Source organism: Panulirus ornatus, chromosome 5, assembly GCF_036320965.1.
Source record: "Panulirus ornatus isolate Po-2019 chromosome 5, ASM3632096v1, whole genome shotgun sequence".
In the NCBI taxonomy this organism is placed as follows: domain Eukaryota; kingdom Metazoa; phylum Arthropoda; class Malacostraca; order Decapoda; family Palinuridae; genus Panulirus; species Panulirus ornatus.
The window spans coordinates 40,726,031-40,738,530 of NC_092228.1; the positions used below are offsets into that span (position 1 = coordinate 40,726,031).

At 46.1% G+C, this 12,500-nt stretch overlaps 1 protein-coding gene across 11 annotated transcripts in view; it reads right to left on the bottom strand.

Moving 5' to 3' along the window:
* HDAC4 (histone deacetylase 4) overlaps positions 1-12,500 on the bottom strand; it is a 245,157-nt gene that overhangs the window by 223,192 nt on the left and 9,465 nt on the right. Inside the window, exon 1 of one of the 11 annotated variants that reach the window (XM_071662025.1) lies at positions 8,916-8,958. The exons of 9 other annotated variants lie outside the window; for them this stretch is intronic. In XM_071662025.1, coding sequence (XP_071518126.1) covers positions 8,916-8,943 — 28 coding nt within the window. In that variant the 5' untranslated portion in view covers positions 8,944-8,958. Of the gene's footprint in view, positions 1-8,915; positions 8,959-12,500 lie in introns of those variants that run through there. One more of the 11 variants, XM_071662024.1, reaches the window with a different exon arrangement.

Below are 12,500 nucleotides of genomic sequence, written 5' to 3' on the forward strand. Positions count from 1 at the left end.
TTTTATTAAAAACCTGGGCATAATTTGGATTGATACGTTCAAACATCTCACTCAAATAGTTTGATAACATAGGTCGAGAATATGTGTTTCATGTACATGTTTCATGAGATGAAATGCTTCGTTTAAACACGAGAACGGAGAGATATGAACTGTTTCAAATGTCTCGAAGTATCCGAGACACAGAGAACGGAGAGATATGAACTGCTTCAAATGTCTCGAACTGTCCGAGACACAGAGAACGGAGAGATATGAACTGCTTCAAATGTCTCGAACTGTCCGAGACACAGAGAACGGAGAGATATGAACTGCTTCAAATGTCTCGAACTGTCCGAGACACAGAGAACGGAGAGATGTGAACTGCTTCAAATGTCTCGAACTGTCCGAGACACAGAGAACGGAGAGATATGAACTGCTTCAAATGTCTCGAACTGTCCGAGACACAGAGAACGGAGAGATATGAACTGCTTCAAATGTCTCGAACTCTCTGAGACACAGAGAACGGAGATATGAACTGCTTCAAATGTCTCGAACTCTCTGAGACACAGAGAACGGAGAGATATGAACTGCTTCAAATGTCTCGAACTCTCTGAGACACAGAGAACGGAGAGATATGAACTGCTTCAAATGTCTCGAACTCTCTGAGACACAGAGAACGGAGAGATGAACTGCTTCGAGCGGGCCGGCACCCTGGTTCAACAAGGAGGAAGCGTCTGGAAATGTTACTTGGGTCAGCCAACCACAGCAAAATGTCAACACTTAAATAATCCAACCACGTCGGCCAACCTACGGCCATCCCTGACACCACAACTGACAACATGGCTCTGACAACACAGCTGGTGGCAGACACCACCACCTCCCTACTACACAGCTGGTGGCAGACACCACCACCTCCCTACTACACAGCTGGTGGCAGACACACACCCCACACCCACCCCCTACCGCTACCCCTGACACCACCATTGACAACCTGGCTGCCAACACAGCCAGACGACCGACCAAAAGCCCTGCCTGCCACCAATGACAACACATCCTGCCAACAGTTCTTTCCAGTCAAGTCACACCCCAGCCAGGCGTTTGTATACATGACTTTGACCAGCAAAGTTTCTACTTCTAACTCTACATCTAAGTCAATGTCTCTAAGTCAATGTCTCTAAGTCAACGACCTAACTTAACCACGAGTCAAACTGCTCTAACTACCTTCACTAACTCAACCAGTCAAGGCTTCTAACTACATGAACTCTACGTGTCTAACTACTTCCACTAACGAACCAATCAAGTCGTTCCTACAACTCAACAACTTTCTAATTAGTTACAAGTCAACGTTTCTAACAACCTAAACTACCTCGTGAACGTTTCTAACTACCTAAACTACCTCGTCAACGTTTCTAACAACCTAAACTATCTCCTCAACGTTTCTAACAACCTAAACTACCTCGTCAACGTTTCTAACAACCTAAACTACCTCGTGAACGTTTCTAACAACCTAAACTACCTCGTCAACGTTTCTAACAACCTAAACTACCTCGTCAACGTTTCTAACAACCTAAACTAACTCGTTGAATGGTCTAACGAGCTAAACTAACTACTCAGAGTTTCTAACAAGTTTCTAACGAGCTATACTACCCCCCCTCTAGCGCGCCCCAACCAATCACAACCAACTTCACATTAACTCACTACCTGGTCATGAAACACATGATAACGACCCTTACATACGTAATCACAACAGGAAGAAAGGCACATACCAGCGCCGGGTGATGCTCATTACGACGAAAACGCTATGTCGGTGTTAACATTACCCCCCCCCCACCCCCGAGGCCTCTTTCGTAAGGCATCGCACACACACATCAGAGAGGAAGTCAATTTAAACTCGCTTTAAAATTTAAATTGGACCTTTAAATGCCACCATTTACGCGCACGGGATCCGCCACACAGCTACTGATTGTGATATACTTCTCTCGACGTTTTTTATACGTTTTCTCGATTTTAAACGTCCACAGACTTCACATTATTAGCGTTTTTAGGGGAAAAAATTATCATAAAATTCGTTGTTTTACATATATATATATATATATATATATATATATATATATATATATATATATATAAAACCCTGAGGATGTACTGTATTATAACAAAGTTTATTTAAACGCTTGAATGCAATATCCTTTTTCCGCGCGGAGTAATATTTCAGAAGAGCTGGTGAGGGTTGTGATGTGGTCATGGCCACCTGCAGTGTGTGTGTGTGTGTGTGTGCCGGTCGTGGTGTGTGTGTGTGTGTGTGTGTGTGCCGGTCGTGGTGTGTGTGTGTGTGTGTGTGTGTGTGCCGGTCGTGGTGTGTGTGTGTGTGTGTGTGTGTGCCGGTCGTGGTGTGTGTGTGTGTGTGTGTGTGTGTGTGTGTGTGTGTGTGTGCCGGTCGTGGTGTGTGTGTGTGTGTGTGTGTGTGCCGGTCGTGGTGTGTGTGTGTGTGTGTGTGTGTGTGCCGGTCGTGGTGTGTGTGTGTGTGTGTGTGTGTGCCGGTCGTGGTGTGTGTGTGTGTGTGTGTGTGTGCCGGTCGTGGTGTGTGTGTGTGTGTGTGTGTGTGTGTGTGTGTGTGTGTGCCGGTCGTGGTGTGTGTGTGTGTGTGTGTGTGTGCCGGTCGTGGTGTGTGTGTGTGTGTGTGTGTGTGTGTGCCGGTCGTGGTGTGTGTGTGTGTGTGTGTGTGTGCCGGTCGTGGTGTGTGTGTGTGTGTGTGTGTGTGTGCCGGTCGTGGTGTGTGTGTGTGTGTGTGTGTGTGCCGGTCGTGGTGTGTGTGTGTGTGTGTGTGTGTGTGCCGGTCGTGGTGTGTGTGTGTGTGTGTGTGTGTGTGTGTGTGTGTGTGTGTGTGTGCCGGTCGTGGTGTGTGTGTGTGTGTGTGTGTGTGTGCCGGTCGTGGTGTGTGTGTGTGTGTGTGTGTGTGCCGGTCGTGGTGTGTGTGTGTGTGTGTGTGTGTGCCGGTCGTGGTGTGTGTGTGTGTGTGTGTGTGTGCCGGTCGTGGTGTGTGTGTGTGTGTGTGTGTGTGTGTGCCGGTCGTGGTGTGTGTGTGTGTGTGTGTGTGTGTGTGTGTGTGTGTGTGTGCCGGTCGTGGTGTGTGTGTGTGTGTGTGTGTGTGCCGGTCGTGGTGTGTGTGTGTGTGTGTGTGTGTGTGCCGGTCGTGGTGTGTGTGTGTGTGTGTGTGTGTGCCGGTCGTGGTGTGTGTGTGTGTGTGTGTGTGTGTGTGTGTGTGCCGGTCGTAGTGTGTGTGTGTGTGTGTGTGTGTGCCGGTCGTGGTGTGTGTGTGTGTGTGTGTGTGTGTGTGCGCCGGTCGTGGTGTGTGTGTGTGTGTGTGTGTGTGTGTGTGTGTGTGTGTGTGTGTGTGTGTGTGCCGGTCGTGGTGTGTGTGTGTGTGTGTGTGTGTGTGCCGGTCGTGGTGTGTGTGTGTGTGTGTGTGTGTGCCGGTCGTGGTGTGTGTGTGTGTGTGTGTGTGTGTGCCGGTCGTGGTGTGTGTGTGTGTGTGTGTGTGTGCCGGTCGTGGTGTGTGTGTGTGTGTGTGTGTGTGTGTGTGTGTGTGTGTGCCGGTCGTGGTGTGTGTGTGTGTGTGTGTGTGTGTGCCGGTCGTAGTGTGTGTGTGTGTGTGTGTGTGTGCCGGTCGTGGTGTGTGTGTGTGTGTGTGTGTGTGCGCCGGTCGTGGTGTGTGTGTGTGTGTGTGTGTGTGTGTGTGTGTGTGTGTGTGTGTGTGTGCCGGTCGTGGTGTGTGTGTGTGTGTGTGTGTGTGTGCCGGTCGTGGTGTGTGTGTGTGTGTGTGTGTGTGCCGGTCGTGGTGTGTGTGTGTGTGTGTGTGTGTGTGCCGGTCGTGGTGTGTGTGTGTGTGTGTGTGCCGGTCGTGGTGTGTGTGTGTGTGTGTGTGTGTGTGCCGGTCGTGGTGTGTGTGTGTGTGTGTGTGTGTGCGCCGGTCGTGGTGTGTGTGTGTGTGTGTGTGTGTGTGTAGTGAGGATGGGTGGAATGTGCGCACTGCCCCCCCCCCTCCTCCTCCCCTCCTTGTGTATTACGTAATGGCCGACGATGGTTGGCCCGGCGGCCGCCAGATGTCACGTCTGCAGCGCCTGGGCTCGCGCTGCTGCTGGTGGAGGAGGCCGCTTTCCCGCTCGCTGCTCCTCCTCCCTCCCTCTCTCCCCACATTCCATCTCCCTCATTATTCCTTTCTTTCTAGCCTCCCCCCCTTCCCTCATTGTTCTCCCCTTCTCCCCCGGGGGAGAGAGGGGCAATCACGTCCACCATCATTCAACGTTTTAAATTTGAATTTAAAAAGCTGTGATTAATATTTCAAACTGTCGTATTTACGTACAAAGTAACTTACTACTGGCAGACACCAACAGCTCGGCCATCAAAGTGAACTGGTAAGGTTTCAGCGAACAACACCCCCCCCCCACACACCTTACCCTCCCCCCCCCGCCAAATTTAGCGAGCGAAACAGCGCCTTATGGAACCCACACACCCCCACACCTGCGGCGGCGGCAACACTGCATGACCCTCACCCACAGCTGCCCACAACACGACCCCCCCCCACACACACACACAGCTGGCCACAACACGACCACCCCCCCCCACACACACACACAGCTGGCCACAACACGACCACCACCACCACACACACACACACACACAGCTGGCCACACGACCACCCCCACACCTGGCCACAACACGACCCCCACACACACACACACAGAGCTGGCCACACGACGACCCCCAACCCCCACACACACAGCTGGCCACAACACGACCCCCACACACACACACAGAGCTGGCCACACGACGACCCCCAACCCCCACACACACAGCTGGCCACACGACCAACCCCACCCCACCCACAGCTGACCACACGATAACCCTTACCCACAGCTGGCCACACGACGACCCCCAACCCCACCCCCACATCCGGCCACACGACGACCCCCAACCCCACCCCCACAGCCGGCCACACGACGACCCCCAACCCCCACAGCCAGCCACACGACGACCCCCAACCCCCACCCCCACAGCCAGCCACACGACGACCCCCAACCCCACCCCCACAGCTGGCCACACGAAGACCCCCACCCCCACAGCTGGCCACACGACGACCCCCACCCCACCCCCACAGCTGGCCACACGACCACCCCCACCCCACCCACAGCTGGCCACACGATGACCCTCACCCACAGCTGGCCACACGACGACCCCCAACCCCACAGCTGGCCACACGACGACCCCAACCCTACCCCCACAGCTGGCCACACGACGACCCCCACCCCACCCCCACAGCTGGCCACACGACCACCCCCACCACACCCACAGCTGGCCACAACACGACCCCCACTCCACCCACAGCTGGCCACACGACGACCCCCACCCCCCCCCCACAGCTGGCCACACGACGACCCCCAACCCCACCCACAGCTGGCCACACGACCACCCCCACCCCACCCCCACAGCTGGCCACACGACGACCCCACCCCACCCACAGCTGATAACACCATGATAATTATAACCAATAATCAATAAAGAAATATCTAATTCATTGTCATGATAATTATAACCAATAATCAATAAATAAACATTTAATTCATACATGAACACGAGGAGGACACATTCCTTTGCTAAACATTTAATATAATTTTTGTGGAGCAACACAAAATATATTTCAATACAATGTTGCAAAGAAAATGGGACAGTTGTGATACAAAAAAAATGTATAATAACATAACAGGAAATATTATTAAATATCCACGGGTGAAAATATGTAGTACAAAATATTATACAATAACCATCCGGTGGGTTATAGAAAATGTACCACACCAGATCAAAAAATAAAAAAATAGAAAAAAAAAACGGTGTGTGGAAGGGTTGCTGGGTGAAAATGTATATACCCACCTTACATACTATAATTTGTTATATAGGATAACCTTTCATATAACAGGAGTACAATCCTTCACTTACATCATATAATATATAATTTGGGTCTATTTACGGGTCATGCAAAATTGCTTGTTTCACGATGGTCGATTTCTATAAATTGTTATATAGACTTTTTTTTTACAATTTCTAACAAGTCCGACTCATATATTCTCTTGGTCAATCTTTCCTCACTCATTCTCTCCATGTGCCCAAACCATTTCAAAACACCCTCTTCTGCTCTCTCAACCACGCTCTTTTTATTTCCACACATCTCTCTTACCCTCACGTTACTTACTCGATCAAACCACCTCACACCACACATTGTCCTCAAACATCTCATTTCCAGCACATCCATCCTCCTGCGCACAACTCTATCCATAGCCCACGCCTCGCAACCATACAACATTGTTGGAACCACTATTCCTTCAAATATAGCCATTTTTTCTTTCGGAGATAATGTTCTCGACTTCCACACATTCTTCAAGGCTTCAAGGATTTTCGCCCCCTCCCCCACCCTATGATTCACTTCCGCTTCCATGGTTCCATCCGCTGCCAGATCTACTTCCAGATATTTAAAACACTTCACTTCCTCCAGTTTTTCTCCATTCAAACTTACCTCCCAACTGACTTGACCCTCAACCCTACTGTACCTAATAACCTTGCTCTTATTCACATTTACTCTTAACTTTCTTCTTTCACACACTTTTCCAAACTCAGTCACCAGCTTCTGCAGTTTCTCACATGAATCAGCCACCAGCGCTGTATCATCAGCGAACAACAACTGACTCACTTCCCAAGCTCTCTCATCCACAACAGACTGCATACTTGCCCCTCTTTCCAAAACTATATATATAAACTTTACAATATATATATATATATATATATATATATATATATATATATATATGTGTGTGTGTGTGTGTGTGTGTGTGTGTGTGTGACTGCGTGCGTGCGTGTGGACAAGCACTATATTCGGCCACATCAGGTAAGGCTTCGGGCAGGGGTCAACCACTGACCACAAAGGTGGGTGGGTGGGGGGGGGGGGGGGGGTGAAGCACTCTGGGGTCTTCCTGCAACACTGGCCGGGGGGGAGGGGGGAGGGGGGGCAAGGTCACCACACCAACCACCTCCACCACAGTGGCAGCCCAGCGATACAAACTACTACTATCATAACTACATAAACTCATCACTTGACAATATAAACCCTGGGCGTACATCATAACTATATAAACCCGAAGAGACGACGCTATATTTACCAAACATAGTTATATTTACCAAATGGCGTCGTAGCTTCGTCTCTTCGTTGTATATAAACTGACTTATATTTCTCTCGTGTCTCCCCTGATGATGTGATTATGACACGAAAGTGCACTTGGCAACTTATCGTGTTTCATTTCCCCCATGGACTCAAAGGAATATATATATATATATATATATATATATATATATATATATATATATATATATATATATATATATATATATTATCTCTGGGGATAGGGGAGAAAGAATACTTGCCACGTATTCCCTGCGTGTCGTAGAAGGCGACTAAAATGGAAGGGAGCTGAGGGGGGCTGGAAATCCTCCCCTCTCGTTTTTAATTTTCCTAAAGAAGGAACAGAGAAGGGGGCCAAGTGAGGATATTCCCTCAAAGGCTCAGTCCTCTGTTCTTAACGCTACCTCGCTAATGTGGGAAATGGCGAAAAGTATGAAAAAAAAATTATATATATATATATATATATATATATATATATATATATATATATATATATATATATATATATATATATATATATTAATCGATTATTTAATGATCACATACTGGGAAGTAACTTATTGATGTCATGACTATTTTTGTGTTACACTTGTGTTGCTCCGTCTCATAACCTGGTACATATGTACCATGTCTCTACTTCCGTGCACACACACACACACACACACACACACACACACTTAAGCAGGGTGTGTGCGTGTGTTTCTGTGCTTGAAATGGTATATGTTTACAGCCGAGGGATTCGAAGTGTTTATTGACTTGTGGTTAGGTTCTTAGAGAGAAACACCTGTGTGGTTGTTTACACTAAACACGTGTGTGGGTGCTTACACTAAACACCTGTGTGGTTGTTTACACTAAACACGTGTGTGGTTGTTTACACTAAGCACCTGTGTGGTTGTTTACACTATACAAGACTGTACACACATGCTCCTCAACTGGTACGTACATGACTACTATATGTAAGCTTCATATCTTGAGTACATTAATGGAAAATGGGATGTTCATATTACTCAAAACTTTGCTCAGTAATCACATTAAGTAATCAAGATAAAAAAAACGATAAATCACACACACACACACACTGTCTTAAGTCCCTGTGGGGAGGCCTGGGGTCAGACGGGCATGCGTTCGAATCCTGGGCGTGGAAGTCAGCCGACACCCAACCCAGGTGTTCATCCTCCCCTCACAGCTGGTGGATAATCAGGCACTTGGCTTGTGTGTGTGTGTGTGTGTGTGTGTGTGTGTGTAGGAGTAAAGCCAGGATACATATATTCAAGGTTAAGAGATGAGGGTCACACATATACAGCTCTCTCTCTCTCTCTCTCTCTCTCTCTCTCTCTCTCTCTCTCTCTCTCTCTCTCTCTCCCCGTAACACACGAATAGTGATTACACACACACACACACACACACACACGAATACTTTGCTGTGCACATGAAGGCTGCAAAGGTGTACACATGTACGTATAACATCATATAAACATTGAAGATAAATATATAAAAATGGTCATTGTAATCATACGTTCAAATGATCCCTGTAAGTACATCTGTACACACACACACACACACACACACACACACACACACACACACACAAGGCAGTCCACTGTGTCTACAAACTACGAGGGTACACTACTTACCACGAGTGTACACCCACAAGGGTACACTACACTGTAGGAAAACTTGTACACCCATGTATGAGTAAACTTGTACTTACATGAATGTGTCCACACATTTACTAACATAAATCCGGTACATGTAGTACATTACTGTACTAACGCGGGGCAACATTAATAAACTCTAGTAAAACATACTTCAGTGCAGATATATATATATATATAAATAATCCTGTACACTTTCCTCCCCCTCACTAAAATGTATACGTTGTACACATATGCATCACTGTACACATAAGAACGTACACTTGTACACTAACACAGTATTCCATTCCTGATGCAACACTATGCGTACCTGATGAAGTCATTGCCTATATAAACACCTGTGGTTATCTAATCTTCGTTATCTGGGTGTACAGTGAAGTACACCGAGGGGTAAATACAATGTATATATATATATATAGTTATCTTGGTGTATATATATACACAGGTGGGTACACAACACACCGCTGGGTAAAAACATTATATGTAGCACAAGATTGTACTATTATATGTAACACAAGATTGTACTATTACATGTAACACAAGACTGTACTATTACATGTAACACAAGATTGTACTATTACATGTAACACAAGATTGTACTATTACATGTAACACAAGATTGTACTATTACATGTAACACAAGATTGTACTATTACATGTAACACAAGATAATACTATTACATGTAATACAAGATTGTACTATTACATGTAACACAAGATTGTACTATTACATGTAACACAAGATTGTACTATTACATGTAACACAAGATTGTACTATTACATGTAACACAAGATTGTACTATTACATGTAACACAAGATTGTACTATTATATGTAACACAAGATTGTACTATTACATGTAACACAAGATTGTACTATTACATGTAACACAAGATTGTACTATCATGTTCTGTGTAACGTAAACGAAGGTTAACCACATATACTTGGAGCAGGTTTTTGTTACTTCATACCTCAGGTCAACACACTGTTTTGGTCTGGCTAATAAAAACCTTTGCCATCCCACTGTACGACCCCCAGGGCACGACCCGCCATCACGACCGGGACGACCCCTTGATAACCCCAAGGTCGTTAATAAAAGGGGGGGTCAGGTCCGTGTCACCACCCATGGGGTCGTATCTTTCACGTACCCAGGGGGTGGGGGTCGTACCGTACGTGTGCTCAATGGGGTCGTACCATCGTGTGCTCAATGGGGTCGTACCGTACGTGTGTTCAATGGGGTCGTACCATCGTGTGCTCAATGGGGTCGTACCGTACGTGCCTTAGGGCTCAGACGTACGTACAAAGGGGGGAGGGGGAGGGGGTAAGGACGACCCCGATGACCTAAGCCTATATATATATATATATATATATATATATATATATATATATATATATATATATATATATATATATATAACATGTTAATATGCATCTCATGTTAACCGCTCTCTCTCTGGACGTGTCTGTCTGCGGCGGGGGACGTGCCTTGATTTAGACCTGGGTGAGGTGTTTCTCCTAATATTAACATCCACGTCAGGTTTAACCAGTGTTAAACACAGATAACATTTTTATCAGGAATTAACCGAGAAAAACACACGAAGAAATCTAAGATACCGCTGCCCACCACCACCGGAAAACATGTTGTACGCTTGCGATTACGTCCATCTCAAAAAGGATAAATAAAAGAGACTGGATTCACTTCACCGAAGAACTTGTGGAATTTCATTATATTTCTAAAAACAAAAAAAAAGCAACATCAACTTGAGGTTGAGTGTTATGGGTCAAAAATAACTCCCCAAAGCACGACGGAGGAAATGCCTCATACGCCCGGCAGCCGGGCACGTGACTCACGACGGAACATTCCAGACGCCTTCGATCATTCATTTATCCTTCATTATATCCCTAACCAGGAGAAGACACAGACGAAATATGACGTCGTAACAAACACCGCGGCGACATCGGGCAACGCCAAGTGGCGGTAGATTTCAAGATGCATGACACAGGAGGCCACAGACGTGCAGGAAATGCAAATTACAACCTCGCCAGACGACAACAACATCACTGTGTTTCTATAAATAACTCCTGTGTGGACGGTGCGCCAATGCCAAAAACAAGACTTACATATTATTATTATTATTATTATATTTCTCTCTCTCTCTCTCTCTCTTGATAGCAACAACATACACACCGATGAGAGAGAGAGAGAGAGAGAGAGAGAGAGAGAGAGAGAGAGAGAGAGAGAGAGAGAGAGAGAGAGAGAGAGTGTTGTATGACGACAGGATCTGCATTACCAACCCCAGTTGACAGATAAATGTATATACATACATACATTATATATATATATATATATATATATATATATATATATATGAAGTAGAGTCATTATCAGGTCACACCTCTGATGATACCATTGTGACATGGCTCTGGGTAAACTTGGCCTGTTAGTGGCGTCGGCAATACACACACACATGTACACAACACACACACATACACACACATACACACACACACACATATATACACAACACACACATACACACACACATATACATACACACACACATACACACACACACACATATATACACAACACACACATACACACACACACATATACATACACACACACATACACATATACATACACACACACACATACACATATACATACACACACACACATACACACCACACACACATACACACACACATACACACACACAACACACACACACACACATACACAACACACACGTACACACACACACAACACACACGTACACGTACACACACACGTACACACACGTACACGTACACACACACGTACACACACACCAGGTAAAAGTGTACATCAGTATTGAGAGAGGGAACAATTACGTGACTTTGTGTCCGGCTTAAAACTATTGACAATCAGCAAAGGACAAAATAATTGCTACATTGTTTACCATTGGAGGTTGTGTGAACCACATCTTTTTTTCTGATGATAATAATATAGTGAATTATGCGCGTATTGACCACAACACACAAACCCAAAAGGGATTTTTTTTTGTGTGTGGCCATTTTTTTTTCTCCCTCTTTTTTTTAAATAGCTATTTTATTTCGGGTCTTCAGGGTGGGATGGCTTTGATATTATAAATAAATAGAAGGGAACGAATCACACACAGACCATGTGAAATATATAGACGTGTTGTGGGGGGGAGGGGGGGGAAATGATGTATATACATGAAACAATGTCCTTTGTTACGACACTGACAAAGGAGAGAGAGAGAGAGAGAGAGAGAGAGAGAGAGAGAGAGAGAGAGAGAGAGAGAGAGAGAGAGAGAGAGAGATTCCTAGTTCAAACCACCACGAGCGACGACAGAGAAAAACGTGTGCAGTACACACACGCTCCTCCTCCTCCTCCCAGGCAAAAACGTTCAAAAAAACAACGTTTCTCTCCCCCCCCCCCACTCCCCCAACGAGAGAACGTTTTCCAACATGGCGGCCGGTGTCCCCCCCCCCTGCAAACTATACCCAGCAACTAACGAACCAGCCAACACGTCTCGACGCACGCAAACAATAAACAAACAAAGGAATCTTACACACACACACACACACACACACACACACACACACATACACACACACACACACACACACACA